This window comes from Corythoichthys intestinalis, chromosome 3, assembly GCF_030265065.1.
Source record: "Corythoichthys intestinalis isolate RoL2023-P3 chromosome 3, ASM3026506v1, whole genome shotgun sequence".
NCBI classification, from domain to species: domain Eukaryota; kingdom Metazoa; phylum Chordata; class Actinopteri; order Syngnathiformes; family Syngnathidae; genus Corythoichthys; species Corythoichthys intestinalis.
Genome location: NC_080397.1, coordinates 39,810,430 through 39,827,921, shown reverse-complemented (window position 1 = coordinate 39,827,921; position 17,492 = coordinate 39,810,430). Strand labels below are relative to the sequence as shown.

Here is a 17,492-nt window from a genome sequence, read left to right as displayed (position 1 = left end):
ATTAAAAAAAAAAAACACGGAAAAGGCGATTTTTTTTTTTGTATGGATGCAGAAATGTCTAAATTACTACTTTTTTGCCAAACAAACGGGCATTTGGCCAAAAAGTACCTGATCATTTAAATGGAAATTTACGCTACTGTCTGTGTGTGGATACAACATGGCGGCCATCACAAAACAAAGAGCTTTTTAAGTTGAAAAGTCTTTTAAATAAATGTGTACATCCCGCAGTTTCTATAGATATGAAGGAAGAACTGTCTAGATTTTTGGTTAAAAGCAAAAGAAAAAAAAAAAATAACAGGCAGTTATCATTCATTTTACGTAAATATTTCAAGCTAAATTTACACAAATTTTTTTCCTTGCATTTTTTTCACAATGTTTCAAAGTGCATGCATGGGCTTTTTTTTATAATAACCAAATCTAATTTATATAATAACCTTGACCAAATCACTTCTGCCTTCTTGTATGCAGTAAAACGTTCGTCCTTTTTCCACCTATATCCGGCGTTTGAACGCAACATGTGTTTGAGGCTATCACAATTAAAGCCAAATGCTCTGCTTGGGACGGCCCCCAATTGGAAGGCATGCCGCAATGTTTGTGGAAGCTGTCTTGTCAACTGATGGTTAAGTCTATGACTCAACAGCCATTTAATTGTCCACAGCAACCAGCAAGTTCGTGAGACTGGACAACCACCATATTTGGCACATAAACTGAGATACTGAGGAACTTTTTTTTGTAACCTTGATCATTCAAATGTCATACAGCGTGTTATACTATAAGGCTCAGTTTCTATGACGCACTGTGTGTAAGGATTATACCCTTTAGGGATAGTCTAATTAGCAGTAGACCAATCAGATAACGGTATTGTCAGATCGTAACAAATTTATGGCAGAGTGAATGGGAGAAAAATTCCCTGATTTTTAGCTCATAACAACATTGATTCATTAAAATGGGCACAAAATTAACTAATTTGAATGGTCATCTTCACAATGATACCTTTAAGTTGTGGAGTACACGTGTAGATATTGATGAAACTACTAAGGAAATGAAAGTGTGCTTATGTTAAACCAGTATTTTGAAATAAATTATGCAATCTTGCCTGAGTTCCTATTACAAAATGTCTTTTTTGAACACTTTGTGATATTAATTACATTATAATGGAACTTTTAATGGAATTAAAGGGAGGTGTTTATGGAACATTAAATAAGGCAATAAAAAAATGTTGGCCCAGTGGAAAATTATTGCCTCGAATCTCGGAATCGATCTGTGAATTCAGACTTATTTTGCAGTGCCAACTAGGTCGTATATTTGTCGATATTTTACACAACTTATTTTTTTATTATATTTTGTGCCAACAATTTATTTTCAAAGTAAATTTTAATCTTGTGTAAGTAAAAAGTTGTTATATATAGGCTTTTGTTATGGTTAGCATTTCACATTGCCATAGTTCCGTTGTAGCCTCTCCCTCCCCTAACCCACACCTTTACCCTCTCTCTTCCTCTAACTGACGTCCAGGTCCGAAGGCTGTCTGCCACACTGTCTGTTGACATGAAAGCGTTTGCTGTTTCTAAGGCTGATGAAAGGCAGGAAAAGGGTGGAGAGGATTGAGCCAAGTCCAGAACGGCACACCGCAGCCAACACCACTGAGACAATTGCCTTGAATATTTAGTTTTCTTTTCCTGAACAATTGGATGGCCATAAAAAGCTATGTGAGGGAGGGCATAAAAAGCATCTGTTTTTAAATACTTGAGCCAAAAAAAAATAATACAAGTGAGGTATCAAATTTAAAAATTAGACTACAATTGTTAGAATAAAAGGCATTAGGTGATTAAAGTATAGTCTTAGAAACCTCAGCTGAGAAGTGATAAGCGATGTCTATTGACAATGAACGCTATATATTTCCAATCCATTTTGAGTACACTATTTACTGCAAGCTATCAGTCACTGCCAGCCCCACCCAGTTCAAAATGGAATGGACACAATCAATGGCAGTGAAAAATTATCACTCACTGCCAGCTATCCCCGTACAAATAGACGTCTATCGCAGTCAATGGCGATCAATGAGTTAAACAGATGGGCTTTTTGTATTGTTTTGTGTTTATTTTTAAAGAGACTTCTCACATAATGAGATCAAAGTAATCAGTTCAGACAATGTTCTGTAACCCTGGCGGTGAAATAAAGCCCAGACTTATGTGTGTGCGAATGGGTTGAGAATTTTGTTCACTTATTAATCAAGTTTGGCTAGATTTCAAAAGTCGTTATCTATCAACATGGTAAAAATGAGGTCGTGGTATCGTTTGTAGAGAAACAGTACCGCCATTTTATTAGAGAAGTGCATTTGAACTCACATTCTAGTGGCATACAGTGGGGCAAATAAGTATTTAGTCAACCACTAATTGTGCAAGTTCTCCCACTTGAAAATATTAGAGAGGCCTGTAATTGTCAACATGGGTTAACTTCAACCATGAGAGACAGAATGTGAAAAAAAAAAAACAGAAAATCACAATGTTTGATTTTTAAAGAATTGATTTGCAAACTGTGGTGGAATATAAGTATTTGGTCAATACCAAAAGTTCATTTCAATATTTTGTTACAGTATGTACCCTTTGTTGGCAATAACGGAGGCCAAACGTTTTCTGTAACTCTTCACAATCTTTTAACACACTGTTGCTGGTATTTTGGCCCATTCCTCCATGCAGATCTCTTCTAGAGCAGTGATGTTTTGGGGCTGCCGTTGGACAACACGGACTTTCAACTCCCTCCACAGATTTTCTATGGGGTTGAGATCTGGAGACTGGCTAGGCCACTCCAGGACCTTGAAATGCTTCTTACGAAGCCACTCCTTTGTTGCCCTGGCTGTTTGTTTGGGATCATTGTCATGCTGAAAGACCCAGCCACGTCTCATCTTCAATGCCCTTGCTGATGGAAGGAGATTTTCACTCAAAATCTCTCGATACATTGCCCCATTCATTCTTTCCTTTATACTGATCAGTCGTCCTGGTCCCTTTGCAGAAAAACAGCCCCAAAGCATGATGTTTCCACCCCCATGCTTCACAGTGGGTATGGTGTTCTTCGGATGCAATTCAGTATTCATTCTCCTCCAAACACAAAAACCTGTGTTTCTACCAAAAAGTTCTATTTGGTTTCATCTGACCATAACACATTCTCCCAGTCCTCTTCTGGATCATCCAAATGCTCTCTAGCCAACCGCAGACGGGCCTGGACGTGTACTGGCTTCAGCAGGGGGACATGTCTGGCAGTATAGGATTTGAGTCCCTGTGTGTCCATTGTGTTACTGATAGTAGCCTTTGTTACTGTGGTCCCAGCTCTCTGCAGGTCATTCACTAGGTCCCCCCCGTGTGGTTCTGGGATTTTTGCTCACCGTTCTTGTTATCATTTTGACGCCACGGGGTGAGATCTTGCATGGAGCCCCAGATCGAGGGAGATTATCAGTGGTCTTGTATGTCTTCCATAGATTTCTTAACAACAAGCGTTTTACTTATTGCACATTCAGTCTTCCCAGCCTGGTGCAGGTCTACAATTTTGTCTCTGGTGTCCTTCAACAGCTCTTTGGTCTTGGCCATAGTGGAGTTTGGAGTGTGACTGACTGAGTTCTGGACAGGTGTCTTTTATACCGATAATGAGTTAAAACAGGTGCCATTAATACAGGTAATGAGTTGAGCCTCGTTAGAAGAAGTTAGACAGCCAGAAATCTTACTTGTTTGTAGGTGACCAAATACTTATTTTCCACTCTAATTTGGAGATAAATTCTTTAAAAATCAAACAATGTGATTTTCTGTTTTTTTCCTCATTCTGTCTCTCATGGTTGAGGTTTACCCATGTTGACAATTACAGGCCTCTCTAATCTTTTCAAGTAGGAGAACTTGCACAATTGGCGGTTGACTAAATACTTATTTGCCCCATTGTATGTATGTCATCTGCAGTGTTGTTAATCTTACTTTAAAAAAGTAATTAATTACAGTTACAAATTACTTCTCCCAAAAAGTAATTCAGTTAGTAACTCAGTTACCTGAATGTAAGAGTAATTAGTTACCGTATTTTTCGGACTATAAGTCACAGTTTTTTTTTCACAGTTTGGCGGAGGGTGCGTCTTATACTCTGGAGCGACTTACTGTATGTGTTATTATTTACGGTCGGGTGGGGCCGACTTCTCTCTCGCTTAATTTTTTAAAAAATAAATTAGGGCTGTCAAAATTATCGCGTTAACGAGCGGTAATGAATTTTTTTGATTAATCCCGTTAAAATATTTGACGGAATTAATGCACAAATGCCCCGCTCAAACAGATTAAAATGACAGCACAGTGAAAGATGTACTTGTTGTGTTTTTCAGAGTTTTGCCGCCCTCTGCTGGCGCTTGGGTGTGACTGATTTTATAGGCTTCAGCACCCATGAGCATTGTGTAAGTAATTATTGACATCAACAATGGCGGGCTACTAGTTTATTTTTTGATTGAAAATTTTACAAACTTTATTAAAACGAAAACATGAGGAGGGTTTTAATATAAAATTTCTATAACTTGCACTAACATTTATCTTTTAAGAACTACAAGTCTTTCTATCCATGGATCGCTTTAACAGAATGTTAATAATGGTAATGCCATCTTGTTGATTTATTGTTATAATAAAGAAATACAGTACTTATGTACCGTATGTTGAATGTATGTATCCATCTTGTGTCTTATCTTTCCATTCCAACAATAATTTACAGAAAAATATGGCATATTTTATAGATGGTTTGAATTGCGATTAATAGCGATTAATTACGATGAATTAATTTTTAAGCTGTAATTAACTAGATTAAAAATTTTAATCGTTTGACACCCCCTAAAACAAATATATTTTCATATATTTATACCAAAATGATGTATGGATGTTAAATAAAATAATTTGGATAAAACAGAGAAGATGCTGTGCATGCCTGCGGACGTGAACATAGTGGGTGTCTTTTCAATCTTCCCCTCCCGCGCCCTGGCGCCCTCCGCGAGCATCCTGGCATTTCCTTTTCAATATGGAGCAGCTATAGGAATGAAAAAAAAACTAAAGACAGGGGAATTGAAAAGAAAACAACTGCAGTAGGAGTGGAATATGGAGAGGATTCAAACTGATTGTTAAAGATGCTATAGGAAACCTTTGTCAGCTTCGCTGAATGTAAACGAATGTGGCGCTTTGGTCTCATGCGAATGTATGTGTGTGTATATATTTATATATATATATATATATATATATATATATATATATATATATATATATATATATATATATATATACACACACACACACACATACATACAGTGTATATATATACTGTATGTATGTGTGTGTGTACATATATACAGTATATATATACTGTGTATATATATACATATATACAGTATATATATATATATACACACACACAGTGTATATATATATACATACATATATACTGTATATGTATATATATATACACACACACACATACATACAGTATATATATATATATATATATATATATATATATATATATATATATATATATATATATATATATATATATATATATATATATATATATATATATACATATATGGTGGAAAACACTCAAGAAAATTGTCCAATATGCATGTGTGCCACATCATTGGAAAGCTGAAAATCTCAATTTTATGGAGAAAGAAAATTTTTGAACAGGAGGGCATTTTTTAAAAATGTTTTTTTAAACAGCAAAACCCTATCTGGAAGGGAGAGCACGCGAGAGCAGAATTACAGACGCCATGGCTTTAACGAGATATTATCGTGTACTTACCGTGTCAAGACACAGCTGTGAATGGCCACAGCTGGATTTTGGGGGGATTTTATGGGTAACCCATGGTAATATAACAAGGGTCGCGATACAGAAATCGTAGACATCAAGGAGTGGTTAAGATTTTCTTTTTCATATATTTACCTTTTAAACATTTTTGTTCATTTTTTCTTTGTTTTGATCGATTATTTATCATCTAACATTTCATAAATAATGGGACAGTAACAAAAAATAAAAAAAGCGATATTTCTTAGGTAGATATCCGTGACTTTTTTACAGACACCACTTTTTTTCATTTTGACGTAATTTGTTTAAAAAAGTTTGAAGTTTGAATAATTTTTTGAAGTCACTTTTGTTTTTAATGAAATATTAGACATCAATTAATGATTCAAAGCTAAAAATGACAGACATTTTGAATAATTAAATATAATTAATTACCTTTGTTTTATGGCTGGTTGAAACAAAAGCGGTTGGGCGACGTCCGTAAACGAGGATTTTGGGGGTAAAATGGACAAATTAAAAATAGTTTGGGGGCTTAATGCGCCATGAATCTCCTATGGTAGCATATAGACATATTGTTCTATCAAAGACAACAGTTGTTTAGGCTTAAAATACAGCAGTTTCTTTTAAAGAGGAGTGCAAGAGCAGAAACTGCTTTTTCAGTATTGTCCGTGTTTTCCGCCAAATAGAATTTATGTATGGGGTGTGTGTGTTTGTCGATTTCATTTCAACATAGAGTTACTTATCTGTGACAGCAATGTGTCAAAAAGAGAGCAGTCACTGTTGACCCAGAGGGTGATGTGTATTTCAGCCTATTGCTCTATACAGTATGTCGCAGCACGTGACAGATACACCAGTGCGTTGGCGTCATGCGAACAACCCAAGGAACTGGTTTGAGCTGGTAGAGTGACTGTCAACGCAAACAGATTAGGAGCATCCACTCAAACCATCTATGTGTCAACAGCAAAGCTACTGTGTAGGCATCCGTTACCCCATTAATAAAAAGCTATAAAAGGCACCCAAAAACATCTGTCATTGTACTAGTAGGTTTACAGAACTGTATAATTGAGGCATTGAATGGTGATTTATGATTTCTGTGGAGCTGTATCTATCAGAAGTTAAAGACGCAAAGCCTGGGCATGTCTAAAGCCTGTAATGCTACTTTAACAGGTTCTTATCTAGAGAGAAGGGATGATTAAAAAGACTCCGGCGCAAACACAGCGCAGCAGAAGCACCCCCACCCTCCCCTGCCTGATCTGAACTGGTTCTCGCCGGTCTGATGTGGTGTGTGGCTGTATGAGGGAAACCCAGGGAGGCTTAATCACATCCTTCTCTGAGTAATATGCAACCTCCAATAGGCTTGTCACGTCAGAACAAAGAGAAGAGGGCACACAAGAAATGATCTAACACTTTCTGAAGAAATAAATTTGGGCTAGGTTACATGACTCATGACTGTTAGGATCACTAAGCATGCCTCTAATTAACAGGCAGTTTAGCTGATAGTCATATTTATACGGTGACTGATGATGAGTAGGCTAATAATGTCAAATTGCTTTGTAGTGTTTGAATTGTATTTTTGTCATGTGGATTGTCACTAATCATAAAATGATCATACTACACTGATCACACATGTTCATTTTTCATTTGATGTTTACTCACTCAGCTACAACTATTTTGAACAATGATGACGATTTTAGGCATACAGAGGCTTCTCAATTGAATGCCTTGAATATCAATTTCACCCCCAATATTGTTACCCTGAAACACAGTTAATGAGTCATGTCAATTTAGAAACGTGTGCAGTGATGAATACAAAGGACAAAGCAGAGTGTAACTTTTGTAAACAAAGCAATTTATTAAAAAGGACAAAGAATAGGACATATCATTCATGTAAATCGTTGTGCTATTTGACACAAGTGTAACATTAGGAGCCACTACAGTGACAGTGTTCATGTAGAAAGAAGGCATGTGTTCAGGACAGGCATCCATGAAGGTTCTTCTTCTGGCACTAAAAGTCTCACATAGTTGCAGCTTTCCACCAGCACCTCCTTTGTGTGCTGCTGCTTCACAGTGGCGCTTCCACATGAGTGAATTCAAGTCTCAGGAAAATATTTGATGTCCATCAATCATCAGTACGCTTTTTCTGCTTCCATCCAGCCATGGCTAGACTCTCCATCACCTGCGGCGTGGCAAGGTGGCCTCGCTGTCGGCGTCTTGCAAGCACATCACCGTCGCTCTTGGGGTCATCGGTGTTCGAGTCCCATCGGGAGAGCAGTCATGCAGGTTTAAGGCTCCAACACGAGCCGAGTGAAAGACCAAGGTGGCTAACACACTGCCGAGCCACGTCCCGTCAGCGAAATTTAAGCATTTGCCGGAGCATGCCAGCAATCTGGAGGAACTTGTCCTTCTTCCTCTGCTTCAGAGCCATCAGCGCCCGGGCCGTCTCCTCGGGGTCGTGCGAGTAGGAGAAGATGCTCCTCACCCGCTCCTCGGCTTTCATGTCGCCGGTCTTCTGGAAGAGTCTGGTCAGGGCGTCCTGACTGACATTGTCGAAAATGTTGGCTACGGCCTTCTTGCGGTGAGCCGTGGCAAACTTGTTGCCGTGGACGGAAGGACTGACACGGCGGCAGTCTGAAGACACGTACGTGGACATCTTGTCTCTCGCTTCGCGTGGCTCTGAGGCTGAGAGAGAGGCTGAGCGAGCTCTGCTGAGCGGCTTGTGAGGCTGAGTGAGTGAAGGAGAGCTGAGCCTGCGTGTATTTATGCTGCTGCTGTGGGAGGATCTTGCCGCCAGCCAGTAGTGACATCAGCAGTCGTGAAGCAGAGACAGGACGCTTTCCCCTCCTGTAAAACGAGCGATCTGCCTGCCAGCTGTCGTTGTTATTGTTGTTCAAAAAGCTAACTGGATGATGAAACTAAAGTCAACCTTACTTTTTCACTTAAATATTGATTAATAGTCACTTCAGGATTGAAGGACAATTCAGGTACCTTTTTTGGTAAGTTATTCACTGCCATTGACGGTGATAGACGTTCAATCCAATTGGACTGAAGGGCTGGCAGCGATCAGTCCTCTTATTCTGGTGCGTCTATTGTTGTCAACAGCAGCCAATAAGTTGCGCAATTTTTTTTATTTTTGAATGAATAAAATAAAACAGGTAAGACACAACAAATAATTGAAATTTTGCATCTCAGTATTCAATCCTGGATTTTTTAATGATATTTCCACCATTTATTTTCCTATGTGTGGTACATCCCTGCTACAGGAAGAGATACTTTACAGGAGGGATGTCTCGATCACATATTTTTGCGTCCAAGTCACCTGATTTTGAGGATCTGCCTGTACGGAAAAGTTTTTTTTTTTTGGGGGGGGGGGGGGGGGGGGGGGGGGGGTTGAACAAAAGTTCGAAACATGTTACAGTACTGTACTTTTTCCGGGAGTGTTGCGGAGTTTAAAATGTATATATTTTTGTATCTTTTGGCAACCCCATTGTATTTTTGGATTATTTTGTTACTTTTAGCCCTTAAAAAGTAAAAAAAAAAAAAAAAAAAAGGCCTGAATGATAATGGAAAAAAAATAATTTGCGATACAGGCAAAATGAAAAATGTAATTGCATGAAATTGACTTTCCTACTGTATATATAAAAGTTGTAAAGCTATAAAACTGCAACAAAAACTGAATTAAATGAACAAAAAAATATATTTTTATAATGGGTAAAAATTATTTTTCGAACAGATCATGCGACTAGCACCTTAGACGGTCATTTGCTTTGCATATAATCCCCCCCAAAAAATTAGGGGAGTGCAATTTTATTTTCTAAAAAATGTTTGTCTTTGATTGAAAATATTTTTTGGGTTGAAGCAACTTTTTTGGGGATTGAATGATCCAGCCACAGATGTCCTACTCATAATATGGCCCAAACACAAAAAGGATTGTTTCAATCAAATAAAACGTTTTCAATGAAAAATTAAGTGTTAAAATGCAAATTTTTAAATCTCAAATATTTTTTCGATTTCAAAAATGTTTTATATAATTGAATTTTTTCTTTTTTCTTTTTTTTTTTTTTTTTTTTAGATTGAAATGATTTTTCCTTTTGAAAATGTATTTTTTTAAGCAACTTATTTTTTGATTGAATAATAAAGACAAAAACGTCTTAGCCAAAATGTGGCCCTAACACAAATCAACATTACTTCAATCAAAAAAGATGCTTCAATGAAAAAAAGAAAAAAAACAGTCAAAGAAAAATAGCTTTCACATGCATTTTTTTGCATTTTTGCATTCAAACAGATTTTTTTTTTTTTTTTGATTGAAGCGACTTTTTTTTGTTGAAAATATATATTTTGATTGAAGCAACTTTTTTTTGGATTGAATAATAAAGACACAAATCTACCTCCATATGGCTCCGCCCAGCGGTTACAATTTTTGACTGGGGTAACTACATTTGCACGACACCGGCGGGCCTACCATATTCAATGGTTGACAATCTTGGCGAAAAGTATTGCCTAAGCAGCCTGATTTAGAATTCCCCTCAAGAGTGATGTGAAACAAAAAACGCTCATTGTCAACTTATTATTATGAACATTGTTGTAAGTTAATTTTATTGATGACTTTGCGTTTCGGGGTCATCAACATGTTGTGCCCCCCCCCCCCGCCACAAAAGTCAAATTCCGCCTATGCCTGTATGATAGTGAAAAAAATTTATTTGCGATATACAGTATATTGCCAAGGTTCCACACTTACTCTTTGTATTGGCTTTACCTAAATTTTTTCTTCAGGTGCACCAACTCAAAATGGAGGCACACAGAACTGTGAGGTGGACGTGTTAACCACTGTCCCACTGTTCCGCCTTCATAATGTGAATTACAGTATTTTTCGGACTATCGGACTATAAGTCACAGTTTTTTTCATAGTTTGCCTGGGGGTGTGACTTATACTCTGGAGCGACTTATGTGTGAAATTATTAATACATTGTTATATCATTTAACATGTTATTTTGATGTTTTTGGAGTGACACTGACAGTTTAGCAAACTTGTGAGCATGTTCTTTATGCTATAGTTATCTGAATAATTCTTAATAGCTATGTTTCATGAACATACCGGCCACGTTCGCATTTCGTTGTTCATGCATCATGTACCATTATCCTAATGTACAGTTATTCAGCATGTTGTTTTCTATTGTATTTTAATTTTAAATTTCCTTTCAAGATGACATATCTGTTCTATGTGTTGGATTTTATCAAGTAAATTTCCCTCAAAACTGCGATATACTCTGATGCGACTTATGCTTTTTTCTGCTTCGTTTGGCATTTTATGGCTAGTGCGACTTAAAAATATTATACTTGGAAAAGTAACTTGCGTTACCTTTCATGTTTTTTCTTTCATTCAAAAAAAAAAAAAAAAAACACACACCTTTGCTTAGCTTGTAAGTCATTTAATGTTGTGAATCAAAAAAAAAAAATCGAAAAGGGTAAATATTTGAAGAAAATCTCGACCACTCCTATATGTCTGCGATTTCTGCATTGCGACCCTTGTTATATTACCGTGTTTCACCCATAAAATCCCCAAAAAGTCCAGCTGTGGCCATTCACAGCTGTGTCTTGACACTCGGTGAGACGGTGAGTTTTTTGATTGAAACAAGGTCGGTACGCAATAATATCTTGTTAAAATTGTGGTGTCTTTAATTATGCTCTCTCATGCTCTCACCTTGAGTTAGGGTTTAGGGGTCTATTTTATTTATTTTTATTTTTTTTAATGCTCTCCTTTTTAAGCTTTCTTCTTTTTTGATCAAAGGAACTCTGTTCTGTCAATGTCAGAGAGGTATTAATTGATTTATATGTTGATTGTTGATGTTGTTGCTTGCATTGATATCGAACTACATTGCTTGCAACATCCTGAGAGTTCACTAATCCCCTAAAAGCCAAATTTAGGGTATCTTCAGGTAGCGATAATATTTTTGTGTGCAGTGCTGAAGTGCACTGTTTTTAAAAGCTCACATGAAAACATTCCAAACAGATGTCAGAACGCAGTCAAGTTTTTCAACATTCTTGACCACCTAAACTACTCTGGTCATTTGATATTTTAAAAAAATTTGGTAAAATAATAGCCCTTTTGGCAGTCTCAATTGTTCCGGGAGAAAAGCTCCTGACGTTATTAGATTGTGTAAGTGTACTTCTTGCGTGGGCTGTATGACATGTATTGCTTACTTTTAATTTTTTTATTGACGTAATAGAACTATTTGCTCACCCCATGGGATTTGTTTCACAATATATGCATTGCTCTCATACAAAATACAACATTTTGCGAGCATAAAAATGAAAAATCTGTTTTAAATATAGTCAAATGCAATGCATTACACATCATTTACTTTAACCGTGCTTGTTTATCCATTTAGTTTACTAAAACTAGCACTCTGAAATGAATCAGCATTTCTGGAACCATTTGTGGAAAAATATTTGGATTGCAACTTTTTTTCTTCAAATAGTTGGTTCTTGCGTGGTATTTACAACCAAAGTTGACCCGAGGGCATGCTGGTTCCCTGATCTTATCTGCTTCAGTAGAAAGGCATAATTGTCTAATAAATAGCAGCGGTATGAAGCTGGAAAAACTGCTGTTGCACATAACTTTGCCCGCTAACATCCTGAATGCCTTATAAGGAAAAAGAAAGTCCTCCACACCAATGGTGATAAGTGACAAAGGAAGTATATTTTTTCCTGTGAGGGCAGCTCAGTGAAGGTCATACACAGTATGCCCGGCATGTGGCATTGACTGCCCTGACGAACAATGAGCCAGGAATCCTTGTTGGTGAACTAGGATTCTGCTCTTCCTGCAAAATATGGTCCCCAAGTCTGTGCGAACAATGCGTCGCCACAGGATATCTGTCTGCATTTAGGTGGCATGGCGGAGACACGAAATGTCAATGCACTTTTAAAGAAAAAAATGGCTGGCTGCATATTTATGTCCTCGGGCACAAGGCGAGGGCAATGCACAATGAGACTTCAACGGTAAGACGGAAACCAGAGCCTTGAGCTCTTCAGCCCATCCTCCTGTGGACACCAAGAAGCAAGGGCGTAGGTTTGTATAGGGACGGTAGGGACATAACATTACCAACTTTTCAGGATGCTCAAATTATCCCTACCAACATTTAAGCAACCTTATTTGCATTATATAATGACTTCAGTAATATAGGTCGTTTAGATTGTCTTCCTATATGTTGTAAGGATAGAATTGATCCAACCAAAATTAAGTGAATTACAGTACTTTCATTATGTTCAAACTTACACTGACCCCTTTTCACTCGCTGAATGTGCCAGTCCATTTTTGCCCTCACACACACGTTTGATTGGCTGATGACTTGAACCCCCCCCACACACACACACACACCACGACAGAAATACAACATGCCGCTTCCCCCGCCCCCTCCAAAGACAAGGGATATTAGAAGGGTTTTTTTCCGCCAGCAGCAGCCACTGTAAATACAGTGGTACCTCGACATACGATCGCTTCGACACACGATCTTTTCGACATCCGACGTAAAATTTGACTCGCCATTTGTTTCTACATCCGATGAAAAGCTCGAAATACGACGACATGGCAGCACCGCGGACGAATGCACGACGGATTTTCTTGTGTGACAAATCGACACAGGTTTCAAAAAAAGGTTGGTACAGGTGGTGAAACAAGGAAAAAGTTGACGCTTACCTTCTAAATGAAAATGCAAATGATTGAAAAATATGAGCGTGGGCTGGGCATCCGTGAAATGGCTAAACAATAAATCTCCACAGTCCTCCTCCGACCATCGTTCGCAAGTCTTTATAAATTAAGCTGACAATTATTATTGTGGTAACATCTCCATATAAATTGCCAGATTCGCCACGTTTTTATCATTTATTTCACAACTTATTCAAGACAAAACACCTACTGTGTGCTGCAATTGATGGTGTTCTCAAGAAAACATTAAAAGTGAAAGTCAAACTCTCAAGCTCACCGCTCTCTGTCTCTGGCACGTCAGCCCCGCGGTGCGTTCAGGTAGCACATAAAACGTCCGCCACCGATTCATTACATTAATACAGGAATTATTTTTATTATTTTTATTATATTATTCCGATTTTTATTTATAATTTATTTGTTTTGCTATGTGTAATTGCAATTTGTAATAGTACCAGCAGTATTTATTAGGGATTTAATGTAGGTTTTTGAGCTGTGGAACGAATTAATGGAATTATAATGTATCCCTATTGGAAAATCCTGCTCGACATACGACCATTTCGACTTACAAACAAGGTCCTGGAACGGATTAACTTCGTATGTAGAGGTACCACTGTAATGTAGAAATACGTCAATGTTGTGGTGGTGGGGTACGCTCCACTAATTTTGCTACTGCTACAGTGCTTCAAGTCGATTTTACTCACTGAGATTTCTTAAAATAAGAAAAACAGCCAGCTGAAAATAAGCTTAACAGACTTATTTTAAGCAAAAGGATTGTATATTTAATCTTAAAAGAAAAGCGTGTTTGTCAGAAATGTTCTTAATTCAAAAATATTGTTCAAAGCATTATTTGAAAGATTTTTTTTTTATTGATTTAGGTGAAAGTTGAACTTTTAGATGTATGGGCTCAATATGAACAAATAGAAATATTTACTTAAAGTAAGTAGAAGAATCTGACACATTAATCTGTTAACTAGCCTTTAACACTCAAAAAGAGGAAATTATTTGACTACATTTTTAAAAATATATCAGATTAAGACCTATTAAATTTGCAGTGTGAAAGTTAGTATAGGTCAAAACAGATTTATTTTGCATTAATTAGGGTTGTTCCGATCATGTTTTTTTTGCTTCCGATCCAATCCCGATCGTTTTAGTTTGAGTATCTGCCGATCCCGATATTTCCCGATCCGATTGCTTTTTTTTTTTTTTTTTTGCTCCCGATTCAATTCCAATCATTCCCGATAATTTTTCCCGATCATATACATTTTGGCAATGCATTAAGAAAAAAAATGAATAAAACTCAATTCAATTGCTCCAAGTATCTTGCTCGTTCCTCCACGTGGAATGTCCGCCTTGCAAACATTGCACCGGGTTGTTGGGCTGGCTTCATTTTCAAGTTTAAAATAGTTACAAACTTTGGACATCGTCTCCGTTTATCCGTACAACTGCTTCTTGTAGTTAGACTTCTGCCTTTTTTCCCCTTAGCCACGCTTAACGCTTAACCCCCTCCGCTTAAAATAAAGTTACAAGACGTCACTTCCATGTTCCAAGTTTTTTTCGGTGCCACACTTTGTGAGTGCGACAATAAATGGCAGGGGAGGATGTTTGTTGTTATTATGAACCAATCTTTAAACCAAAACTAAAGACTCTGGATGAGTGTAAGACATCTTGTCTGTAACGTTAAATACAATTAGAAAACGATTTCATTAAAAAATATATATATACAGTATATTAAAAAAGGCATGTCCGATCGATCGGGACATCTCTAGCATTAATCATTTAGCCTATCAAATAATTAGGTTCATATTCGTGAAAAATGTAGCCCCGTTCACTCACTATGTTTGGTCTTCTTAATGTCCCGTCCCCAGCAAAAAGTGTACATGCAGTTATATTATGCTGTTATATCGTCCCTACCAATATTAAGACCAAACCTACGCCTTTGCCAAGAAGTCACACTTTATCTTAACAAAAGCGCCACTGAGTTTACACAAGGAATGAGGCTGTGTCTTTGTTGTCCCAGAAGAGAGCGATTCTCAGGAGACAGCAGGCTCACTCCCTTGAGTAAAGCTTAAACATCTTTTGCAAGTTTAAATTTAGCTGATATTGCATAACTAATATTGGCAGATGTCCCTAAAACAGAGACCAGGTCAAAGAAAGAAGCTTATTGTCCACGTTTGAGAAGTCAAACATTCAAGTTTCGTTTCCTTTTTTTTACATTGAATTTTCCTGTGTTTTTATCAATAGTAGCACTAGAAGAGAAATAAACATCTGTTAACTCCCAGCCTAGAAAGCCCATAACTTGAAAGTCCACTTAATTTGATAAGATTGCGATGCTCTGAATGGACTGTGAGGCATGACCCTGCAGTTTATCAACAAAAACCTTACATAACATAGATGTTGTAAAAAAAAAAAAAAAAATTATAGTCCGCAGTGGTCGATAAGGTACACAGTTCATTCAACTCAGTGTTCCGAATAAGAAAGACAGAAAGAAAAACAGGCATGCTGACTAATCAAAGGCAAAATTAATTAATTGCAATTTCGGGAAGCTCTCCAAACATGTATGTTTTCTACAAATTTATGTTATTGAGACTTTCTTTGTACCCATGCTACACGACACAGGTAATGTTTTGTCCAAAGACAGATGCTCTTGAAATTAAAAATGACATTTTTTTCAACACTGATGGTTAATAAAATAATTTTTGCTCAGTGATACTGGACAGCCAGGTACCAAATGGCTTGCGGACGCCTACCTATCTTAACTGACTATACTGTAGTCCAGTGTTTTTCAACCACTGTGTCGTGTGCTGTGGAAAATTATCCAATTTCACCTAATTGATGTAAAAATGTTTTTGGAAAACAAGTCTGCAAGTGCGTAAAATATGGTGTCTGTGCTGTCCAATATTCGGTAATCATGGAATAATGTTTCATATGAACAGTGTTATTAATCTTACTTTTAAAACGTAATTAGTTACAGTTACAAATTACTTCACCCAAAAATTAAGTTAGTAACTCAGTTACTTCATTGTAAGAGTAATTACTTACTCAGCACGGTAACTGACGTTACTTTTCATGTTCTACACGTTATTACATAATACATTCAATAACATCTTTCACATAAAATTAACTGATTGAATTTTAAAAATTCACCTACAGTGTATCACAAAAGTGAGTACACCCCTCGAATTTCTGCAGATATTTAAGTATATCTTTTTATGGAAGAACACTGACAAAATGACACTTTGACACAATGGAAAGTAATCTGTGTGCATCTGATATAATGGAGTTAATTTATTTTCCCCTCAAAATAACTCAAAATATAGCCATTGATATCTAAACCCAGGCAACAAAAATGAGTACACCCCTTTGAAAAAACGTGCATCACTAAATGTCCAAATTGAGTACTGCTCGTCATTTTCCCTCCAAAATGTCATGTGACTCGTTACAGGAGTGCTGTCAGCATTGCTGCAGAGATTAGAGAGGTGGGGGGTCAGCCTGTTAGTGCTCAGACCATATGCCGCACTCTACATCAAATTGGTGTGCATGGCTGTCACCCCAGGAGAAAGCCTCTTCTGAAGACGATACACAAGAAAGCCCGCAAACAGTTTGCTGATGACATATCAACAAAGCACATCGATTCCTGGAACCATGTCCTATGGTCTGATGAGACGGGCAGGCTTTCTTGTGTACCGTCTTCAGAAGAGGCTTCCTCTTGGTGTGACAGCCATACATGACTTTATATGATTAATATAGTCTACAAACATTGATTTCTGCAGTTTTTGCTGATGGCGTGCCTTGGGATTTTTTCAATGAAGAAAGTGTGCCGTGGCTCAAAAAGGTTGAAAAACACTGCTGTAGTCTCATGCTAACACGATAGGCTCCTTGCTTTATTGATGCTCCAAAACTAGTACTGTCCTGAGCTGATACTCAGTGATTGTATCAGAGACCAATGTAGCTATTTTTTGAGTATTGGATTTGGTCAGAAGTGCCATTATTC

The 17,492-nt window shown here is 37.3% G+C and overlaps 1 protein-coding gene across 1 annotated transcript; it reads right to left on the bottom strand.

Annotated features, from left to right (window-relative positions):
* Positions 1 to 7,637: 7,637 nt before the first annotated feature.
* tcima (transcriptional and immune response regulator a) lies at positions 7,638 to 8,550 on the bottom strand. The gene has a single exon (XM_057832465.1). The coding sequence runs from the start codon at positions 8,447 to 8,449 to the stop codon at positions 8,147 to 8,149; it is 303 nt and encodes a 100-aa protein (XP_057688448.1). The 5' UTR covers positions 8,450 to 8,550; the 3' UTR covers positions 7,638 to 8,146.
* Positions 8,551 to 17,492: the final 8,942 nt, after the last annotated feature.